The sequence below is a fragment of the Hemicordylus capensis genome, chromosome 3 (genome assembly GCF_027244095.1).
Source record: "Hemicordylus capensis ecotype Gifberg chromosome 3, rHemCap1.1.pri, whole genome shotgun sequence".
Taxonomy (NCBI): domain Eukaryota; kingdom Metazoa; phylum Chordata; class Lepidosauria; order Squamata; family Cordylidae; genus Hemicordylus; species Hemicordylus capensis.
In genome coordinates, this window is record NC_069659.1 from 88,501,496 (window position 1) to 88,525,796 (window position 24,301).

Below are 24,301 nucleotides of genomic sequence, written 5' to 3' on the forward strand. Positions count from 1 at the left end.
CCTCTTTTGTAAAGCTTAATCTTTCATTGCAGTGAAAAGTGTAAATGTGTAGCAAGTGTAACTTTTAAAAGGGCAGTCAAGATGCATTTGTTCACCCAGGTTTTTAATTGGATATTGTTTTAATTGTATTTTAATAGTTTTAACTTTTAAATTTTAATTGTTGTGAGTGGTTGGAGCGCAAGTGGAGAAAGACTCAACTTGAATCTGACAGGTTATGTCATAGAGCACATTTAAAGATCTATGCTCCGGTGATACATGCAGCAAAGAAGCAGTTCTTTTCTGCCCGTATTGCTTCTGCGAACTCGCGTCCGGGGTTGTGAGGGGACTAGTATCTGCCCCCGCTCCCTTGAACCAGAATTTGGAGTCATCAGTTATCCGCTGTGATGTGTTTAAGAAAATTTTCGCAGATAAAATCTCTCTGATTTGGGCCGACTTAGACGGAGACTCCACAATTAATTTGATGTCTGAATTGGAGGTGTCCGACAACTCTTAAGAGGTTTGACTGGATCAGTTTCAGTTTGTGACTCGTGAGGATATGGACAAGCTGCTTGGAGCGGTGAGGCCTTCCACTTGTTCTCTTGACCCTTGTCCAACACGGCTTGTTCTGTCTAGCAGGGAGGCTGTTGTAGGAGGCCTGGTGGAATCATAAATGCCTCTCTGAGGGAGGGCAGGATGCCTCCTTGTTTCAAGGAGGCAATCATTAGACCTCTTTTAAAGAAGCCTACATTAGATCCCTCAGAGTTGAGCACCTATAGGCCTGTCTCCAACCTCCCATGGCTGGGCAAAGTAATTGAGAGGGTGGTGGCCTCTCAGCTCCAGGCGGTCTTGGAAGAAACTGATTATATAGACCAGGTGGGCTATGGGGTGGAGACTGCCTTGTTCGGATGATCTTCAGTTGGGAATTGACTGTGTGACTCTGTTGGCCCTTTTGGCAGCTTTCAGTACTATCAACCATAGTATCCTTCTGAAACGTCCGCGGGTGTTGGGGGTGGGAGGCACTGGCTCTGTGGGTGCCAGAGTTGAAATTGACTTGACAGCACACTTCTTACTTTATGTTTCCCTAGGATCCTCCCAGCTTGAAAACCAACTTGCTTTCAGGATTTCAGCCCTGAATAACTCTGCATTCAAGCCCATACCAATTATGTGACTTCTAGGTGGCTGGAGAAGGCTGAGCAGATTGGAATAGGGAACAGAACAGACTGGTGTGTATCAGAGAAAAACCAGCATGCACAAGTGTAGCATTGAATTAGCTGAAGTTTTTCCATAGTGCCGGGAGGATACCTTTCCCTTGTTCTGCACAATTTAGAGTATGTGAATCAACCACCAGTGCAAGAGAGACTCCTGAGGCTTCCAAAGCCTTTCCATTTGTCAGGCAAGCTTTGCCACTAAACTTCAAAAATACCATCCGAATGTATTAACACGACCATGCTTTGTCCCACAAAATACCACCCTACACAATCCTGAAGCTGCTTTCGACAGTATATTTCTGAAGGAAAGCAGCGGCTGACATTGCTGTAGCACAGTTATGAAAAGCTTACAATATGCTTAGTGTGTCAGTACACCGTGGATGTAAAATTTAAAGTAAGATCTTACGTCAGTTTGAAGTTTGTAAAACAAAATACATTGCCAATCTTTATTGGATTTTAACGATATTACAATGAACAAACAAGTCAAGCTGGATCAGTGTTGTCTGTGATAGACATATCAGGTACAAAATCAAGAGTGAGGTAACAGGACAACTCTCAGCTTCAGTATTTGCTTCATGGTCTGTCCACTAAAGGCCCTGAAGATGCAAACATGGTTTAAGAAGATAACCAGTGCCAAGGCTGTTTATGTTATAGCTGTGAGGATAAATCCAAAATATATATGTTAGATGGTTTGGAACAAGTCCTTTGTGTTCTTCAAGAGTCAAAATTGGACTATTCCAACTCTTAAGTGATTCTTCATCACACCCCATAACTCTTTCTTGCCAAAGTTCTTTTGCTGTTAAATTATACAAATCAAGCCAAGTTTTTCAAACAAATCAGTTTGGCATATTTTGTGCACAATTTGGATTTTGTGGCACATCATAGCTAGCCTAGGCTAACATGACAAGGCATCAGCACGTGTGTGTGTGTGTGTGTGTGTGTGTGTGTGTGTGTGTGTGTGTGTGGCACTTGTATGAAGTACATAACATCTTTGAAAATATCAAGAAAATAATAGCCCTACCACAAAAGATCAGTTTAAAAAATTATAAAGTTTCTCCCAAACGCCTTTCTATTTGGAATCCAGTGAGTGCCCCCACACACAACTTCTTTACAACATACAGGGAGATTTATTCAAAGAAGGACATTCTTTGATGACTCTTGCCCAGAATATTATGCCAACATAAGCAAAGACATCCTATCTTAAAATAATCACAGGATATTTCCACCACTGTGAGCAGAAGGTGAACAGGGAAGACCAGCAAGAACCTGAAACCTGTTCATGACATCATCACTTATAGTGGAGGATTGTGTAAGCAATGTCCAAGTAGGCAAGTATAAATATTTTAATGTGTTTTAAAAGCTTCATAAAATTCTGTTAACTTGTCAAGCATGTTAGAGGAATACAATTCTTTCCCCACTACATCCCTTTAACACTTCAGTCCTCAGCAGTTTTTAAAAACTGAGCCTTTTGTTAAAGTGTTTTCATACATATCATGCCTTCATTCGGTATAGATTTTGCAACTGTATAGAATAATCCAAGTACCTCAAACTAGTACTAGATAAAGTTCCGTCATGCATTACTAAATGAATGTTTTGAGGAACTTTGCTGAAGCTATTCTGTGTAATATTCTTAAACTTTCTGATCTAATCAAAGACCAACATGATATGCAGCAGTAAGTCAGCAGAAGGGCTGCACGCTTACACAGAGCCTTCAGTGTCTCTGTGCTGAAAACATCTTGTGCAGCCGAGCAGATGCAGAGGGGGAGCAATCTTCATGTCCCTCAGGCACATACTTCTGAAAGCAAAATGTCTTTTGTAGTGAGGGGAGAGCTGTGAAAATTGCTCCTTCCTGCCAGGCTGCACAAATGCTGACGGCTCTTTGCAATGTGCAGCCCTTCTCCTGCTACGATGTATCATGTCAGCCAAAATCTTTACCGCTCAGGCACTGTAATATGCAAGAAGCTATTATAGCTCACTTGTGCTTAAGAGCAATGTTTGATTTTAAAAAGAGCCTTCTTAAAACATTCTCCATAGAGCAGAGCAGAAATAAACCTACCAGCTAATGAAAATGTAACCCTTTTATATATGCAGATAACTATAATATGTACATATTCACAGGTCTGTTCTTTTAAGGAAGCTAAATACATCAATTTTTGAAAAGAATAAATCTTAGTTCACATTCCAAAAATAAGAAAACATACTGAATATGTAATGTAACATCTATGAGTCTGGCAAATTTTAAAACCAAAAAGTGGTATTTACATACAGGGCATACTAAGCGGGGGGGGGGTGAGAATCATTAGGCCCATAATTCTTCTGTCCTTCCAAATTTGTAGATAAGAGTACTGTAAAAATAGAAGTTTAGATATGTAAGACAGACTTTACTCCTTTTCAAATAAAATGGTATTTTAAAACTATAGCATATTGCCTGTAAATCACGATGAAACTTTCTGATTTGGTAGTATAGATATAGCATATATTTATTTATTCTCATAACTTATTTTATTTCAGATAATTACCACCATTTGCTTCTCAGGTGAAAGCCTTAAAATCAGCACTGAAATTTAATCTGGTACTGATTTCACTGGGGACATGAATTGCACTCCAAGTCTGTTTCCAAATACATAATGAAGCTGTTCACATGAGCAGCCCTACTGAGGTAGGGCTGCTCATGTGGAGTGCCAGAATTGGGGCCGACCCGGCAAGGCAGCACTGGGTTTTTCCTGGGCTATTACCTAGGTAGAAGGGCGCAAGTGAAGCCTTTTACCTAGGATCCCCGTCGTGTGTTCGCTCAGGTTGCTTGCTGGTGCCTAGAGTGCCCAGCTTGTGGGGGAATTCCCCAAAGCACCACGCTGCTCACTCAGTGCACTGAGGGCCATCTAGAGGCCAGTCTGCATTCCCTCCACCTCCAGAATGCCACACTGTTGGGCGCAGCACAGCCCACTGAAGATCTAAGATTGTCTGGGTTGATCAATCTTGCCTTCCCTCCTCTCCACACCCACCTTGCCCCAAGCACAGGTCGTGAGAACGACCTTATAGTCCACTAAGCACCTCTGGAATCATGATCAAGTTCAAATATGACCTCTTGTATCCTTTGAGTTCCAGGCTCTCATACCTCACTAAATCAAGCTGTTTGGGCTACCTAAGTGTAAGTATTAGACAGTTCAGTTGTCAATATTTACTTTTCCCTCTTCAAGGAAAAAAGGGCAGATCAGTGCTAGAGCATACTCTACAGTGCTGTAGCATACTCTGAAAAAAAATGCAAAACAGAACATCAGCAAAGCTGCAGTGGCATGTGGTATTCATACTGACAATGTAGGGAGCCAGTTAGTTTACACAACAGAGCCACTTAACTTCAGTTCAGCAGATGCTTCAGTGTTTAGTTTAGGTCCATATTTCTTGCATTGGCTCAATGAAGCCAACCATACTTACTTCAAATGCAGTGATCCACAAATAAATTCACTTTGGGATTAAGCTGAATGTACACAAAGGGTGTGAGCTGAGGAAAGCTTTAACCAGGATACCAAAGTCCTCTTCAGGAGTTGTGTGTGCATGCAGTGCTCACAGTTTCAGCTCCCGAAGTAGGGAGGAAGTCCCACCCCAGTACTGTCACTCTCCCTCTTCAGCCAGCTGCTCACCATTATGGCTGTTTGTCTGAAGAGGGAAATGCCATAACCATGATCTTCAGTGCTTCCATGAGCGGCAGCCTTGGGTGACCAAAGTTGCTGCTCATGGAAGCGCCAGCCATCACAGTTACAGCAATTCCCCTTTCATACAAGCTGAGCCATAACCATGAGCAGCCAGCTGGAGGGGGTGAGTGACAGGGTGGGACTTCCTCCCCACTTTGGGCACTGAAACCATGAGTGCTGCTTGCACTCATAACATCCAGAGAGGGTTAATATGTGGTGTGCAAGCCTTACTATATGTACACTACCATTTTGCATTGTGCCTCCATTTTATAAACTAACTTTACTACTTTGTTTCAAAAGCTTCGTTTCTCAGTCTGTTGTTTCTCTGGGGTATACCCAAACACTGGCATTTGCCTATATCCAGACTGAAGTCAAATTTGTTAGTCACACTTGCACATTTGGTTTTGAGCTCAATTCCCACAAGTCATTCCAAAGGCTTGACTTGTGTCATGCACATGTGTAAGCAAGTGTGGCAATAACATCTTGATTAAGATTGTAAAGAGATTAACCACCCAAATCATCAACATGGTGATAGCAGATAATATGATGTTTTGCAACACTGCAGTGGATATCCTCATCACTTGTGTGCAGGAACTCCATGGCTTTTATGGCTAGAATAAAAGTGTACTCAACCTCTTAGTTTTACTGATGTTTAGCAGAGAGATCTAGAATCCCATATTACATTTTCACACCCAATTCTGTCATCTCAATAAACTACGCTAGTTTTAAACATGATACATATTTAGGAAGGATGCTTACCTAAAAAATATCAAAGCATTTTGAAAAAACACTGCCAATCCTGGATAGACATAAATATCTACAAAACAAAATATAAACACAAACAAAATTAAGGCAGTACAAGGTTTCTCTCTCACTTTCTGATATAACGATGGAACAGTATTTTAAAGATACAGTAGATAGTGTCAATTCTTGCTGTTAGATATGAGTTTTGATTTAGAGTGCCAACACTATAGTTTCACACTCCTCCCTCTGATTGTAGATCCCCACACTACTTAACAAGTCATCTCCAAACTCTGCACAGAAAGAAGAAATCACCATGTGCAGTGTGACAAGTTGCGGTTGGAAAAGGGAGTGAGGAGAGCAAGCAGCCTCAACTCACATACGCAAGCCTTTGTTCAGATTGTGAGTGTAAAAATATAAAACATTAGTGCTGACCTGAACATCCCCCCACCGCACTTGCTGCTCCTTTCACAACAAAAAGGGCAGCAAACGTAAGACAGGGGTATGTGGCAGCTTATCAGAGGCGGCGGCAGCAGCACTTCAGAGTGTGGCTACATTGTGTCATTTCATTTTCTGGGGTGGGGAGGGAGGCATCTGGAAGGAGTCAACTGTCAGGAAGAGTAGCAACATTTCAAGTGTTGCTACCACAATGTTTACTGTAAAAGAAATAATATACGCCACCGCTGCCACCACTGGTAAGCTGGCCCACCAACTCCAAACCTTTTTGAAAATTTCATATGCTCCTCAAAATTTTGGAAGAGTCTGTCCCACCCCGCAAACACTTCCCAGTAGCTCCCAGGAAGACATATGATTTCAAACTAATGAAAATATTTAGGAATATGTTCAGGTCAGTACTACACATTGCACACACACAGTTATTTATAAACATAATCTGGATTTAACAAACAACAAAACAAAACAGTATTCAGTTTCTGAAGTTACAGCATGAGGACCAGAAATCATGCCTTTCTTCTAGCTTCTAGGCCTCCTGTGTCACCCTTCCCCCAACATAATAGATCCTTCCTCTTTCTCACTGCTTCAGAACATCTGCCCTTTCTTTAGAGCAGGAGGATGCTGTGGCAGAAGACCTTCTGGTGAAAGGAAATCACAGAACCCAGTCCTCTCACAGTGCTTGCAGTCTGTGGTTGCTAGGCAGGAGAGGAGCAAAAAAGTATTAACTTTTCCCTAAAGGCTTCTTTTGACCCTTTTAACATCTCTGGCCTCACCAAAAACAGAGAGATGAGATGTTGATGAGGTTGATGTTGAGATGGATGCTGGAGCAGGAGGAGGTGCCAGATCATATAGAGCAGCTTGCAACCACAATTCAGCACTGGCAAGTTTGGAAAATCCCAAACACATTTTGCACAAATTTCACTCTGTGATCTTCCCTTAGCCACAACAGGCAAGATTATAGCTATCTGTAGAGGGAATTTTTGCCTTACATGAATGGCATCTCTTTCAAGCCCATAAGAACAAATAATAAACAAGCTCCATACAGAGCTATAAACTATAAGTATCATTCCAAACTATAAGTATCATTCTCATTCTAACTTTTCACAGACAAGTCTCAGACGGGAGCCCAGTTTCTCCTGTGCTGTTATCGCAGTGGTCAGAAAGGAACTGGAAATCGAATACTCCAACCACCCTTCCCTAGAGATTACACTGGCCATGCAAGGGTGACTTCAGAGTGTCTTGAGGAGCTAGGGAAATTTTCAGAAGGGCTCCTTCTATATGTGAAGTCAGAGCTGCTAACTTCACATATAGAAGGATGTGATGTGACAGACAGAACTTTTAGAGCAGAGCCTTTTCCAATGAGGACATCTAGTTTTTGAGACTTCCCCAGGGAAGTCTGCCATTATCAGAGCTCTGCCATTTATTTAAAACTATTTACCAAGCCTTTTAAATTATTCTTAATTGGTAGCTGCTGTTTTTGATTGCTACATCATCACCTGTTTTTATATTATTTTTATTTTATATCCTGTACACTGCCTTGGACAATTTATAATGGAAAGGTTGTTAATAATGGAAAAGGTTTTTTTATAGAAACAACTGTTTTATGGAAACAACAAATGGAAAGGTTGTTATAATGGAAAGATTGTTAAACTATTCCAAAAGACATGTGTGATCCAGCCACAGTAAGTACCATTGTTTTCAATGAGAGAATAAAGCTCATACTTAATCCACTTAATTGGATTTCAACAGAAGAGAATCAAGCGTCCATTTATAATAGTCTCACTAGAAACAATGGAACTTACAAGCACTTCACTATGGCTTGATTATTAAAAAGTAACAAGGAATGAAACTTACTTTGGGTAACATATGCTCCAAAAAGAATCCACATGGAAGCAATAAGTGAGCCAAACATCAGCATGAAGCCAATGAAGAGCCAGATACGAGCACCTAAAGGAAGCACAATAAATCAAGCTCTGACACTTTCATTCATAAGAGGAAACTAATGGGGAAACAGCATAAAATCATCCCACGGGGAAAAGCACAACAAGACTTGCATCCATAATCATTACAGGCCACACGATCTACCTTCACCTGTAAAATTCAAAGAGTGACAAAAGACACCTGCAAAAGGATATTCTATTTTTAAATGCCAAATCATCAATTCATGAAAAATTCCAGTTCATGAGCAAAGGAGACTTGACAGGATACTGGACCACTGGGAATATGGCTCAGACTGAACTTTCCTGTTTTCAGGAAACAGAGAAACAAAAAGGTTTGGTTTCGTCAAGCCTGCAAGGCGATCGATTTTAATAAACAAATTCCACCACTGTACTGACATAACTAGTGTTGTTGTAAAAAGAAAATGAGACTTGTATAAGAGAAGCCTGGCCCATGACCTCCACCATGAAGTTCACTGGATATCTTTTGGGGGTGTCACTATCTAGCCTATTTCACATGGTTGTTGTGAGGATAAAAGAGGAAAAGCTTGGTACCTTAAACTCCATAGAAGCAGGCAAAATAAAATGATTATTAAACCAAGGTGCTTCCCAGAGCTCACTCATGACATTTTATCCTCCATTTGTTAACTCTGAAATATTAAACATTTCAAAAACTAGCTGGTACGAAAAATAATCACGAACAAATTTTTTACTAACTTCTAACTTTTCACAAGTGTGAAAAGATTCCTACACCATATAATCTACTGGAAGTAGTTGCAAAACATCATGCTTTGTAGTACTGAACTAGGACAGCAGCTTTGGCTTCCTTCATCTTCAACATTTCTTTGATCACACAGCAAGTTTGGAGGTCAGGATGAAAGAGCAAGTTTATTTCCAAATACAGGAGTGCTCTTACCTGTTCTTCCTAAACATCCATCACCGTAGCTGTCTCCTCTCACCTGAGCATTTGACACAGCATTTATCCTACAACAGAAACAAACAATTTTATAGCAACCATTGCTTTTTGCAAAATAAAAGTTTTATTTAAGCCTTACATGCTACCTAAAAGACAGTGGCTTCATCATTTGGGAGAATCCCTCTCTATTTTCAAAGTAATGTCAGTGTATGCATTCTTCAATTTGAGTATACAGATGTTAAACTTAAATAAATACAGAAGCTAAAATACAACACAGTGACTGGAATTTGAGAACAAGGCTAGTAGTTCAATGACCACTCAAGTTTCAAATATGAGAGCTGTAAAAACAGGTTGCTTATCTGTAACTTATGATTTCTGTGGGGACCCATGGTCACTCACAACTGGGTCTTCTGCGCTTGCTCAGGAGGCCTGCAGAAGAATCTATAGCTCCATATAGGTGTTCTCTGGCCCTATAAGGCGTTGTGATATCGGAGCCTACAAAGCTGGCTGTATAGCACCTCCCTCTTCGGTTCCTGAATTGGCCGCTGAGAAGGGATTGAGGACACTGAGAGAAAGAGAAGGCGGCAGACAAGCCACAGAAGCCTAGGTAAGTAAACAGTTCATGCCAAGTTAGCAGAGGGAACGGCCAGGTGGGTATTCTGAGTGACTATGGCTCCCCACAGAGATCATAAGTTACAGGTAAGCAACCTGTTTATCTCTGTAGGGATCCATGGTCCCTCACAACTGGGTGAGTGACTAACTCCTGTAAAGAGGAGGTTGGTGCTAGCAGTTACAGTACTTTCTTCAAGACTACCCGACCAAAACTGGCCTCTGAAGCAAAACGCAAGTCCACAGCATAGTGACAGACAAAGGGCAGGTCCAAAGACCAGGTGGCAACCCTGCAAATGTCCTTCATACTGCTGCCTGACATGTGGGCAGCTGAGGTAGCCATGGACCTAGTGGAATACGCCCGAATTTTAGAGGGCAGTTGAACGCCTTGCTTCTTATAACCAAAGAAAATCAATTGCACCAGCCAATTGGACAATCTTTGTCTAGAAATGTCAAAACCTTTACTAGCTCCTGCATAGGAGATGAACAGCTTGTTAGAATGTCATAACACCATTGTGCGATCCAGGAAATAAAGGAGACACCTGCGGACATCTAACGCGCGCATAGAACATTCAAGAGGTGTAGATGGGTCACAGAAGAACATAGGCAACACAATGTCCTGATTGATATGGAAATCTGAAACAATTTTTGGACAAATAGCAGGATCCAGACACAGGACCACCTTGTCCGGGTAAAATTTTGTATATGGGGAATCAATCCTTAGAGCCATGAGCTCACGTCTTGCAGATATGATGGCCACAAGGAAGGAAGTCTTTAGGCATAGGAGTTTCATGGAGGCCGACAACAAGAGTTCTAAGGGGGCCTCTGTAAGTATGGACAGCAAAAGTGAGAGACTCCAAGGCTCAACTGGTGCCCGCACGGGATGGGGGGGAGGTTGTTAACTCCTTTCAAAAAATGCTTAGAGTCAGTGTGAACAAAAGATGACTTGCTGTCCCAGCCCGGGTGGCGAGCCAAGATAGCAGTGAGGTGGAACTTAAGGGAGATGTTGGAGAGACCCAAACCCTCGAGGGAGGCAAGGTAGAGCAGTATTTGGCAGATCGAAGCCTGGAGCAGGTCAAAGCCCTTAGCAGATGTATAGGATGTGAAATGCTTCTATTTGCACATATAGTCCTGTCTCGTAGAGGCCTTTCTCTCATTTAACAGAATCTCATCTAAAAGTTCAGCCTCTACACTGTTAGTGAGAGGGTCCGAAGGGCATGGTGTAGGACAAGACCCCCATCTCTCTGAGGAGATCCCGTCGAGGGTAAGAGTTCTTGCATAGCCAAAGGAGAGCCGGGAACCAGGGTTGCCCGGGCCACCAGGGACAGACTAGAATGCACTGCGTGTGCTCTTGCAATATCTTCCCCACTATTCTGGACATTAGCGGGAAGGGGTGAGGGGAAGAGGTAATACAGCTTGTCCTTCCATTGCAGCTGGAAGGCATCCCCTAGTGAGTGTGGGCTGATGCCTGCTGAAGAACAGAACAGACGACACTTCGCATTTTGCACGGTGGCAAATAAGTCATCAGGAATACCCCAGGAATCAAACGCATCTGACAGAACAGAGATTTAGCTCTCACTCGTGAAGGGTAGAGAAGGAGAGATCCTGGCTAATGGAGTCAGACAAAATGTTATCCTCTCCCTTAATATATATAGCTATGGATAGGATATCGAATCGCAGACACCATTCCCACAATTGCAGTGCAAGATTGTTCAGGGGCTTGGATACAGTGCCCCCCTGATGGTTCTAGTAGACAATAGCCATAATATTATCGATATAGAACCACTTGGCCCTGGATGATAGGTAGGGATGCCTTGAAAGCAAGGAATTTTCTTAATGCTAGTTCTTTCTTAATGCTAGGCGAAACAGGATGCTGGACTAGATGGGCCTTGGGCCTGATCCAGCAGGGTTGTTTTTATGTTCTTATGTACCCCTCATACAATAATATCCAGAATTTCTTAATTTGCTTTTAGCTAATACATCTGGTGAAATTTCTTTAAATGTTGCCAAGTTTTGCTCAAAAGATGGGGAAGTCCGCTGAAAGCTGGTAGCTTTATCAGTTTAATGTATCATTTGAATGGTGGTGTTATTATTAGTTAAACCTTTAACTGAATGATGGATTTAAAGTGATTTTTTCTTTCTTTTGTTTTTCTTTATTGGGATTTTAATATTTTTTTTCCTGTATTCTGATCAACGATCAAAATAAACAATTTGTTCATTCATTTATTCCCCATGTGCTGATGCATGGCAATTGTACTGTACGCTATTATCTTTAGATTCAGCCTTTAAAATACACTGTGTCTCGAGCTGGGTGTTGTAGACTCTGATTGTGCTGTGCCAGAAAGTTTCAAGTTAGACAGTTCTAGGATTTGCTGAAGCTATGTCCAAGTCTGGTTAGTGGTTAGTGACAGGTCTGTCTTCATCAAGTGGCAGCCTACCCTGGAGGAGCAGCATGCTTCAAAATTGTTGAGCAACACAATAAGGAGCATGCTTAGCTACTTTTGAGGAACAAAAATATATGGCTTGAAGTATTTGCAATGAAAAAATGTGTATGATTTATGATAGTTTTGGACTAGTTGAATATTTATATCATAATATTATATAATATTAAGGACATTAATTGAAATGTTGCCAAAAAACTAAATGGGGGGTGGGGGAATAAGTGTTATTGACAATTATGGAAAACACTAACCACAATAAATCATAACATTTTATAGGGTCCACACATGAATAAATTCAAACATCCTTGTTTTAATTGCGTGGCAAATGCAATTAGACCCAGAGAATCATTTAATCAAGAATAAATGATATAATATTTGATTTTAGCTGCAATCCACAGTCTAAATATTCAAACACAGTTCAGTGCTAAGGCATTTGTTTTTATTCTAATTTAATGCATTCTTCAGGAGTATAACAAATAGCACAATAATGAACATGGTAGGATACTTGTTCAGTTTCTTTTAATTGATCCTTGTTGCAAATATTTTCATTTGTTTTTAAGCACTGAAAAATGGATCAGCAACTCTCAGGAAAATCGTCCCACTGTTAGGATAATGAAATAAAAGTAATCACGCTAAACTTAGAGGAGCAACATGCATCTTGCTTCTCCCCCTGCCCCCCCCATGCTCTTTCTACCAGCCTGGAAAATTAACAAGCAATTGTTTATAGTATAGTATTGTCTTCGTATGTACTTACATGAAAAAAGCTAGTGTGGAAAATACTCCACAAGTATGGAATGCATGGTTCATCTGTTCTGGTTTAGGGTAAACTACTGCTGCATCAATCATTATCCACCAACCTGTAAAGAACTTTAAGACAAGTGATTATTAAACTATATTCTAAATTTATAGAAAGGTCACTCATATAACTCAATCCCATTCCACCCAGTCCAATAGCTCTGTCATTATGCAAGTCCCAACCACCTACTCCCACAGGAGAAATCAGGCTTCTGAGTCCAAGTAGGCAACACATGCCATTATTGAACATAGGGGACCTTTTTCCCCTCCCAAGGGCCAGAAAGACTAGAAGCTACCACTAAACAAGTTTTGTATTCTTATGAAAAAGATGTCTCCTAGACCATACTGCCAGATCAACCGGTATAAAGTCAATATAGAGGCTACAGTATTACAGAGTTAAAGCACAGACACCATAGTTAGTGGAATGGTCCTTAGATAAATGACATCCCATCCCACTAAACAAGAACTGCTGCACTTTGGTCTTGGCTTTTAGGTGTGTAATTGGCCCCTTGACCTATATGCAAACAAGATCCTTTCTGTATTTGTATCACAACGAATTTTTTAGATAGCTTTTTCATTTTAAAAATGAACAAAACAGTGTACCATAGAGACAATATTAAAATAACTCAAATGGACAGTGTCACACCCCTCCTATCAGATAAATAATATACAATTACACAACAAGGTACTTATTGTTTTAAATTTTATGCCAGTTTTGGCACGGGAAGATGTTTCTCCCATATGTGCTCTATATCAGGGTTTCTTAACCTTGGGCCCCCAGATGTTGGACTACAACTCCCATCATCCTCAGCCACAAAGGCCATGTCTGAGGATGATGGGAGTTGTAGTCCAACAACATCTGGGGGCTCAAGGTTAAGAAACCCTGCTCTATATTCTTGCTTCTGATGAATTAACAGTGCAATCCTATACATGTTTTCTTTAAAGTAGGGCTCATAATACTTTGGATTGCTACTCAGATCTGAAACTACAGCTCTCCAAAACTGTCCAAATCTCTGGAACTGCTTCAAACCCCTCCAAGCTGGGCTCCTTTTCATAGGCTGCAGCCTAGTAGTTCTGAGAAGAGGGGAGAGAAAAGAAACCCTCTAGAGATAATCTCTGGCTGCAGGTTTCCAGTGGGAAACTGCCCTTCTTTCCCCTCCCTCCAATGTTCAGGCTGTCATCTCCCTCCACACCTTTTCCAGGTGCAGCCCTTCAAAATCTCCCTCAGAGACAAGGAAGAAAGTATTTTTTGCTTGCCTCCAGTAATGCTTTTGAATGGCTGAAGCCTGGATGTGGGGGCGGAGGGAAAGAAGAGCAAACTGCCTCTCCCCCCCCCCACTGCCACAGGAGACCCTCAGGATCAGAGCTTCCCTGGAGAGGGTTGCCTTTCACCCCACCCTTGATTTCCATCCTGTGGCCCTTCAAAAGGTGCTAAGGAGCTGAGCAGTGGGACGTCTCAGGGTGAGGTCATCTTTCCTTCCACAGTTTCCAGAGTGCAGCCCTTCAGAAGAAGACAGGAAGCTAAGCAGATGAGATTCTTCCTGTTGCTGAGCTTCTCAGCTCCTTTCGAAGGGCTGCATATTTTGGGGGGAGGGGAGGAAGGTCAACCTCCCATAGAGCACGTGGGTCAGAAAGTCCCCTGTGTGGGATGCCGGGTTGGGTTGAGGCACCAAAGCAGCTTTGAAATTGAATCTTTGCTTTTGTGCAGAGCATTACTTAAAAGTTAGTCCTTCTTTGGTCAGTGGGGCTTGCTCCCAGGGAAATGTGCACAGCAGGAAAACTGCAGTCAAAATAACAAGGTGTCTCACAACACCATTAGTGCATTAATCCATTATACTGAGTCAATATAAAGAATAACCAAACATGCACAGAGGAAAGCAGCCACCACTTCTGGAATAGTGTGTGTCTGAATTAATGCCAAACCATTAAAGCAAAAGAGCTGGAGATCTAACAAGCCCGTGTTCTCAATATTCTTTTGTATGGCAGAAGGAGCGAGATCCCTTCCAGTTCACCCCCCCCCCCAAAAGGCTCAACAGCTTCCCTCTTTGCTGCTTATACCAAACCCAAGGCATTTTCTGTCTCAATATTAGAATGCTTATATATATGAGTTGCAAAATTGTAATATTTATCATTAATTAACAAATAGGGAAATCTGGCAAATAATAAATATTTCTAAAATATTTATTATTTTAATCTAAGGTGGTACAAACAATTAATGGCTCTTACAGCCCCCCCCCCACTCAAAAAAAAGAGTGGAAGTCATAATCTAGTATATCTACAGAAGCTTCCACATATTATATTTGTGGCAGGTTCTGCCAACCTGAAACTTTAGGCATCAGAAGAAATACAATTCGAATTAATCCAAGACATTCAAACAAATGTTATAAGTCCTTGCGTGTATATTTCAACATGTTCAAATGTGTGTGAGAGATGAAGTATTGCCTCCTGATAGATAATCTGGCATATTTTGTTTGTCTGAAGACTTACCAGAATTCCAGCTACCACAGAAGCAACTGCATTTCTTCTCTCACTCCAGTCAATACATTCACATTCAGGCCATCGGAAATTATCTAGGAAGCCTGCCATTTCTCAAGTTCAGTTTACCTTCTTTTTCTGTGTATTTACATTAGATGTTCAAAAACTTCCAAGTGCTGTAAAAAAAGGAAAACCCCCAAAAGATGAGAAATGGTCATCTTCTATATCAGATTGAAGAGGATCTTACAACTAACTGGACTGTACATCACATTTGTGCTCCTATTGTTCCTTAAAAACACAGAACTTTATGTTGAGGTCTTAAGCTCAGTTACTGGAAAAAGTAATGAGCTCACATTCTTAGCCAATGCACTACATTAACTATGAGCTTCTCAGGAAGAAGGAGGATATAAATGTAATATAAAACACTCTCCTAACTAGATCAGAGGATTTGTATTAAACACATAAAACAGGATATTACCCTGACATTAAAATAGATATTTAGGGCCAAGCTGTCACATTCAGCAACAAGATTTTAAGTACATCTTTTCACTAAAAAAAAAAAAAAGCAGAAATGCACTAAATAAGCACTAAACAGGGAATCAAAGGGTCACTGGATTCTTGCATTCCAGGATCAGCCCTGGTAATAGTCCTCTAAACAGTCTGCTGCAAGTACCAGCAATCTGCTCTTTCTTCATTTTTAAATAATTCATAAGCATTAGGGCTGCAACGTTTCATCAGATTCATCTCTCTTTTAGAAACACAATTAATCAGAAAGCAGATTTTTATCTTAATACAAGTTATTACAAAAAGGTACCGATGACAAGCATAATTTTGAAAAAGGCATTCCTTCCTGAGCAAGAGAGGAATATTTCTTCTAAAATGATGCCTGCTACAACATGCACATGTATCTTTTTAAAACAAAGTATGTTTTTAGCCTACTTTCCAAAGGGAAGAAGGCAGCTTATGAGATCAACATGTCTGTGTATCCTTCTCCAATAACTTTTGTGCTTGCAGACTGATACAAAGTAAATTCAGAGAATATGGGAAAGGTTCCAAGGAGATCCTGGCAAGCTTTTTGTGAGTTCTTTGCTGATCAGCTATATTGTTTATAGATGGTGGCCACACAAAGTTAGACAACAGCCCTTTGTAATCCATATGTTGACAGTTGGAAACAAACCAAATTCACAACAAAGGGCAGGTGGTGGGGAGGGTCCTAAGTAAGAGTCACGATGTATTAAAAAAAACTCCATTAGAACTGCTTGTTTTATTTACAACTACTATTTTTCTCATATTCAAATTTAATTGGTTTCTTATCACGGTCAAGTAAGATTTCTTTCATTGGGTGACAGCAACACCACACACATATAATCAGATCTAGGACAAAAATAACTATAATAGTACAACTTTAAACCTTCAAGCAGATTTCTTCATCTGCAAATGATTCATCTATAAATCATGGGTTTATATCAGAAGCACTACAGAGAATAATGTTATTTACCCATATATTTTATTCTATTGTCTGGCTGCATTAAACAAATGGTCAAAATTGATTATAATGGTCTTTTGGATGTCTTTGATCCAAGTCCAACATGAAAAGCAGGGGGGGAAATCTTCAATACAGGTTAAAAAAAATACATACATGAAATAAAGATTTATTTAATAATAAAATAGATTCAAATAGTATATGCCTAAATGAGATAGCTATAGCTACCATAATATAGTGAACACACTTTAAATTGTTTGGGGAATACATTATTAGATACAAACACAGTTGAAACAATGTGGACCTAATTCAAGATATGAAAAACTTCTTTAAAAGTTTCAGGAACATTGCAGAAATAGCACAAATCCCAGTGTCTGAAGACAATATGTGGAATAAACATGGACTGCAGTCTTACTAGAAAGTAAGACCCACTGAATTCAGTGGAACCTGCTTCCTAGTAAACAAACCTGCCAAGGATTGGGTTGCAAGAACGCTGTTAGTCACTTCAGGCTTAACCAGTTTTATTTATGGGTTTAGCACTTTATTTGTATTTTTACACTTTATGAACTACAAGAACATAACAGGGGAGATGACTTTACAGTTCAAATTACAGAGATGAATTTGCAGTTGACACTAATGCAATAGAGAGAACAAAACCTAATGTTGGAAAATGCCAGTGTCTCTAGAGAACCTGGATAAATGATGTAATCAGAAGTACATGACATATACTGATACACTGATATACTGAATTGATCATAACCTTTCAGGACATGAGTATGATTATTTTTAGGAGTCAATATAATTCAAGAAGGGGAATCAGCATTCCAAAAAGTAGTCCTTGTAGGCTAGGCTGCAGGAGCTCTTGAACCCTGTAGATATTTTGTCCTGTACTGGAATTTCCCAGATTCTGATGAATTGTGCTCAGATGGATGGGGGCTTAAAATGCTTCTAAAGGTAAAGTGTGCTGTCGATGTCTGTGTCAACTCCTGACGACCATAGAGCCCTGCAGTTATCTTTGGCGAATACAGGAGGGGTTTACCATTGTCATCTCTTGCACAGTATGAGATTATGCCTTTCAGCAAAATGCTTCTAGCTATAGTGAATGTTGCAGCTACAAATAAAAGAGCATGTAAACAAATTCCCTTGTGAAATCAGGTATCAGATCTTTGTCATGATTCTCCAAGAGTATACCTGCAAGGTCAAACGGGACCTGGGTGACCATAATATACTGTAGCGCCCAGAATGGGCAACTATTGGCACAGGATCACCAAACATGGGGGGAAAAGAGCCTATCTCTCCACATTTCCTCCAGCACAGAGCTGAGCAGAACTTATTGATGTGTGCAAGCTCCACCAGTAAACGATGTCATGTTATGAAGTTAAAAGAGAGTTCTATAATATTGAGGGAAAATAATGGAAAGAGGATCTAAGCACCAAATGTTGGCCCAAGCCTGCTGATCTAGGGGGCTACCTAGATTAAGCTCCCACCTATACATCTGCAAGTGATAGTTTTTCTTCCACATTGCAACTAATAGAAAATTATAAACTAGCTGGGCTGGGCGAAAAGCATCTGTGCCTCTGCCGGCCCGCTTCTTCCTGGGCCACTTCTCCCCCCCCCCCCACCCGACACTTCTCCCCCACACACACACCCGACCCGCTTCTCCCCTGCCCACCCACAGTTTCTGACTTCTTCCCCCGCCTGACCCGCCATCTCCTCCCACTCGCCCACCAATTCTGTTGCTCCCAGCAGCCAGGGCGGCCACCTGCTCCCCACGCCCTGCCCACCCACAGTTTCTGACCTCCTTCCTCCGACCTGTCCGCCAGTCAATTCCCAGCAGCTGGGCCAGCCTGCCGAAACTGGCAGAAGCAGCCTGCTTCTTCTGTCCTTCCCCCCACCGCCCAGTGCTTTCTGGCTGGTGGGCCAGAAAGCTGGCCCGTCACCTGCTGCTCCCGGCGGCCAGCCCGCTACCACCTGCTGCTCCCAGCGGAGTGGCCAGCTGGCAGTTGCTTGCTCCTGCCATCCCTATTTTCTCCCCGTCGCTAATCGGCAGCTGCTTGCGAACTCTTGTGAGAGCTGCCACACATGGGATTAGCGATGGGTACCCCTAGGAGAAATAAATATATAGATAGATATGGAAGTCCCATCCACGCCCTTAAGTAAAATATTTTACACAGGTTCAAATGGTGTGGAGAGGGCATGCCCTCAACTCCTGCCTGTAGGCTCCCAGCAGCATCTGGTAGGCCACTGGGTGAAACAGGATGCTGGACTAGATGGGCCTTGGGCCTGATCCAGCAGGGCTGTTCTTATGTTCTTAAGCTAGACATCTTTTACCCATTAATAGCATTATTACTAAGCAGATGCAATCGGAGGTATTAAAAACATGGGATTTAGGATTTGCACTAGGCACCAACTCTGCCTTTTTTAGTAACCTCATTAAATCTATGGACACCTCATATCCTCTAAAAAGAGAAGTGAATGTGACAACAATTTCAGTGTGAAAAGCCTCAAGAGAAAGGAAACTGGTTTTATTTTTAAAAGGAGGAAGAATGAGGGAAAGAGTTTGAAGACCATAAACAATATATGATGGCTGATATGAAATTTTGTATCAGGAGTAACAATATCTATTCAAAATGGGATATGGTGTTTTATTTTGGGTTAGGCTTTTGTTGTTGTTTTTTAACAGAACAGCCAATTTTCTTAGAATTTTACATGAGACTCATGGTTGATACAGAAAAAATTGGAACAAAAGCCAATAGGAAGCCTCCTGTAATGAGCCCTACTGAAATAATAAGGGTTTTGCAAATGGAGAACCTAGTTTAACAGAAAACTGTTAAGAAAAACAATTTTTACCAAGTTGATAAGAATGGTCAAAATATCCATCACTCACTAAAGTCATCCCCAAATGTGTGTGGGAGCTAATGTCAGGCTACTGGCAACAATATTAATTTGGTATATTGTATATGCAAGCTATGAGGTCTTTGATGACATTTTTACTGAATGAGGCATATCTGTTAAAAAAAAAAGGTGCCAATATAAGCAATCTTCATAGAGAAACTGCATATATCAAAGTGTCAGAAAGCATCTGAGCATTAAGGGAAAAATAGTTGTTGGTTTTACTTTCAGTCATCACTTGAAACTGCACTGTGCAATAAATTGTGATGAGACAATTGTTTACATTCTGGAAACCTAAAAAAAACCTTAGGGGATATCCTCAGTGAAAGAATAGGGAACGATTAGTGGCATCATCCACTCATATATGATCAATACTTAAACAAATTCATGGGAATTTCCCACGGTGGAAAACAGAATGCTGGACTTGATAGGCCTTTGGCCTGATCTATACATGGCTTATGTTCTTAACACACTGGTGAATAGTCAGTTTCAGTTATAACAGAAAGTGAACCTGACTGAAATTAGAGAATTTCACAACACTAATCAAGGCTATATTTTTCTTATGCAGCCCAGCACAGAAAGAAGTGATACATTTACTGTTCAGGAAATTGATAATGGTACACAATGGATGTAGTAAATAAAAAAGCCTGGAGAAACTAGCTTCTCTTACAAAGCATGGGACCGGGGAATTTGCTGGCTTCTTTCTTGGTTGATGTTTGCTGGAGAAAATTGTTACTTTGCTAGTTCTGTGAATTAAAGACTTCGTAAACTGTTGTTTCAAGTCCTAAATTGTTTGAACACAGCTCCATATTTTTCAAAAATATTGTATAATACTTTTGTGTTAAAGAGATCATAAATATTCCTTCAAACAGTAATGTTAATGTTTAAACATTTTTCTTTCAATTGCCACTGTTCTCTGGTTTGCTCATAGGTGGGGTACAAAATTATCCCATGATAACAAGATCAATTACATATTACATATTCATGATCACTATTGAAAGCTAAATTTCCAACCATGTGATGGACTTCTGAGGATCAAAGAACAAAAACAGTATTTTTGCCATTGAAATAGTTCATATGATCAGTTGTGAGTTGTATGAGTTATTGATATGCATGTGTGAATCATTAGTTAATCTGCAGACCGCCTAAGCTTTACTCTACATTGACTTTTTTGGTTGCAGTGATCAGGTAGAGAAGCTATATTTTTTGGAATAAATAATTTAAGCTGTTTAAAAGGTGTATGCCTATGAGCTTTAATAAAGGAGCTGATCTTCACACACACACCCATAGCAGTTTCCCTTTAAGAGGAACTAAGCCCTGCTCATTCCAGTTTGACACAGAAGCAGAACCTTTTGATACTTCAGCACTGCCCCAAACATCAACCAATGGTATCTTGACAACCATCCACAAAGCACCTATAATCCACTGGTGAATCTCCAACTCACCACTTAAGAAATCCCTACTGCAGCAGGAAATGACTTGTCTAGCAAGCATGAGGTTGCTGGTTCGAATCCCCGCTGGTATGTTTCCCAAACTATGGGAAACACCTATTATGAAACAGCAGTGATATAGGAAAGATGCTGACATGGCATCATCTCATACTGTGTGAGAGATGGCAATAGTAAACCCCTCCTGTACAGATGAAACTCGAAAAATTAGAATATCGTGCAAAAGTCCATTAATTTCAGTAATGCAAATTAAAAGGTGAAACTGATATATGAGATAGACGCATTACATGCAAAGCGAGATAAGTCAAGCCTTAATTTGTTATAATTGTGATGATCATGGCGTACAGCTCATGAGAACCCCACATCCACAATCCCAGAAAATTAGAATATTACATGAAACCAATAAAACAAGGATTGTAAATAGAACAATATCGGACCTCTGAAAAGTATAAGCATGCATATGTATTCAGTACTTGGTTTGGGCCCCTTTTGCAGCAATTACTGCCTCAATGCGGCGTGGCATGGATGCTATCAGCCTGTGGCACTGATGAGGTGTTATGGAAGACCAGGATGCTTCAATAGCGGCCTTCAGCTCTTCTGCATTGTTTGGTCTCATGTCTCTCATCCTTCTCTTGGCAATGCCCCATAAATTCTCTATGGGGTTCAGGTCAGGCGAGTTTGCTGGCCAATCAAGCACAGTAATCCCATGGTCATTGAACCAGGTTTTGGTACTTTTGGCAGTGTGGGCAGGTGCCAAGTCCTGCTGGAAAATGAAGTCAGCATCCCCATACAGCTCGTCTGCGGAAGGAAGCATGAAGTGCTCCAAAATCTCCTGATAGACGGCTGCGTTGACCCTGGACTTAATGAAGCACAGTGGACCAACACCAGCAGATGCCATGGCTCCCCAAATCAACACAGACTGTGGAAACTTCACACTGGACTTCAAGCATCTTGCATTGTGTGCCTCTCCATTCTTCCTCCAGACTCTGGGTCCTTGGTTTCCAAATGAGATGCAAAAGTTGCTCTCATCAGAAAAGAGGACTTTGGACCACTGAGCAACAGACCAGTTCTTTTTTTCTTGAGCCCAGGTAAGACGCTTCTGACGTTGTTTGTTGTTCAGGAGCGGCTTGACAAGAGGAATACGACATTTGAAGCCCATGTCCAGGATCCGTCTGTGTGTGGTGGCTCTTGATGCACTAACTCCAGCCTCAGTCCACTCCTTGTGAAAGTCCCAAACACTTTTGAATGGCCTTTTCCTGACAAACCTCTCCAGGCTGCGGTCATCCCTGCTGCTTGTGCACCTTTTTCTTCCACACTTTTCCCTTCCACATAACTTTCTATTAATGTGCTTTGATACAGCACTTTGGGAACATCCAACATCTTTTGCAATTACCTTTTGAGGCTTTCCCTCCTTATGGAGGGTGTCAATGATGGTTTTCTGCACAACTGTCAAGTCAGCAGTCTTTCCCATGATTGTGATTCCTAATGAACCAGACTGAGAGACCATTTAAAGGCTCAGGAACCCTTTGCAGGTGTTATGGATTGATTAGCTGACTGGAGTGGGACACCTGGAGCCTAGACTGTTGAACCTTTTCACAATATTCTAATTTTCTGGGATTGTGGATTTGGGGTTCTCATGAGCTGTATACCATGATCATCACAATTATAACAAATCAAGGTTTGACTTATCTCGCTTTGCATGTAATACGTCTATCTCATATATCAGTTTCACCTTTTAATTTGCATTACTGAAATTAATGAACTTTTGCACTATATTCTAATTTTTCGAGTTTCACCTGTATACCAAAGACAACCATAGGGCTCTGTGGTCGCCAGGAGTCGACACAGGAGACTCCACAGCACACTTTACCTTTACCTTGTCAAACATTTGGTATGAACTTCTCTCTCTCTCTCTCTCTTTTTAACTAAGCTTTAATAAAGGCCCAAGACCTGGGCAGTGAAGCCTCATCAACATGGTTTTGTCCAAGCATGGCTGTCCTTAGAGAGCCCTGGTGGGGTGTAGGGCCAGGGGCAAATCAGCCAGTGGGCCCCCTTCCAGTTAATTCTAATGGGGGTTAAAGGAGTGGGGCCCGGGGCAGTTGCCCTGCTTGCCATGCCCTAAGGACAGCCCTGTGTCCAAATGTACAAGCTTTGCATTCAGACGATCCGGGTTCAATCCCCAGTATCTACAAACAGAGCAAAGACAAACCCATCGAAAACAGCTTGACTCAATATATGCCTACATACCGACGTGCTTCACAAGCACCCAGGCAAAGCGTTAGTCACGCTCTCCAAGCGTGGCCCCACAAGTGGAACCGGTTTCACGAGACTAAGACAGAGGGGTGCAGTCAACTGCTGTGCGTGTAATTACATCGGAAACTGTGGGGGATGCAACACTGCACGGAGAGCGCGCGCCTCCCTGGTATTCCCATGGCCGCCTGGAAAGGTCTTAAACAGGATTGACAAAACGAGGCGGGGGGCGGGCGGTGAGGTACCAAAGTAAACCCGTGAGCAGCAGCCAAGGCCAGAAATACCCCCATCCCGGTAGGAAACTCCCTTCGCTCTCGGGGAACGCAACTAAAAGGAGAGCGAAACACTCGAGCAGCTCCTCACAGATATGCAGGCGGTCGGGCGGGGGGGGGGGGGACCGCTCGGGTTTTGCCAGGAGGAGGAAGGGAGATAATGAACTCCCGGCTTCCTCTCCTTGGCACTCCCTGAACCCTTCGAAGGTCACTCAGCGGCGCAGAGAGCCGAGCGCTATGCCCCCGCCCGCGGAGGAGAGGCGCCCCGAGACCATTGGCCTGGCAGCCGTTGCGGGGGGCGGGGGAGGCGGCCCCTCCCGCCAGAGCGTGGCACTGGACGGGTCCACCGTCCTCGAGGCCGCCCCCCCCCCAGAGAGAGCAGCCGCCACCCCTTGATTCGCTTCAGGAAAAGATGCGGCCGGGGGTGGGAGGGGATGTCAGTCAGAGGGTGTCTCTGGGGAAATAGCTATGCGCGAGGCTCAGTGCAGGCCCACCGTCCCCGCCCCCGGGAAGAGGGCAGGCTTGCTGCGCCCGCCAACCAGACCCCTCACCTGGAGGAAGCTCCGCCACTCCATCCACAGCCCCAACCTGGATACCGCGCGCTGCCCACGGGAGGCGTGGGGCCAAGGGACGGAGGCTCCGGCCAATCCGCGCACAGCAGCGCCGCGCGTCACAAGGGGGGCCGAACCGCCTGGGAGGGAGGAAGCGAGCCG

General features: G+C 42.1%; 1 protein-coding gene across 3 annotated transcripts; it reads right to left on the reverse strand.

The window, feature by feature from the left end:
* Positions 1-1,598: 1,598 nt before the first annotated feature.
* TMEM50B (transmembrane protein 50B) lies at positions 1,599-24,292 on the reverse strand. 3 transcript variants are annotated; one of them, XM_053305066.1, is made up of 8 exons: positions 24,140-24,290; positions 15,256-15,419; positions 12,728-12,840; positions 8,924-8,991; positions 7,925-8,017; positions 5,636-5,693; positions 3,454-3,532; positions 1,599-1,841 (listed from the first exon to the last, which is right to left on the reverse strand). In XM_053305066.1, exons 2-7 carry the CDS (start codon positions 15,352-15,354, stop codon positions 3,487-3,489), a joined length of 477 nt encoding a protein of 158 aa, XP_053161041.1. In that variant the 5' UTR covers positions 15,355-15,419; positions 24,140-24,290; the 3' UTR covers positions 1,599-1,841; positions 3,454-3,486. The 3 variants fall into 3 exon arrangements, with proteins under 3 accessions (XP_053161041.1, XP_053161039.1, XP_053161040.1); XM_053305064.1 differs by lacking the exons at positions 1,599-1,841; positions 3,454-3,532; positions 5,636-5,693 and adding an exon at positions 5,701-6,765 and having other exon boundaries at positions 24,140-24,292; XM_053305065.1 differs by lacking the exons at positions 1,599-1,841; positions 3,454-3,532; positions 5,636-5,693; positions 24,140-24,290 and adding exons at positions 5,701-6,765; positions 23,314-23,933.
* Positions 24,293-24,301: the final 9 nt, after the last annotated feature.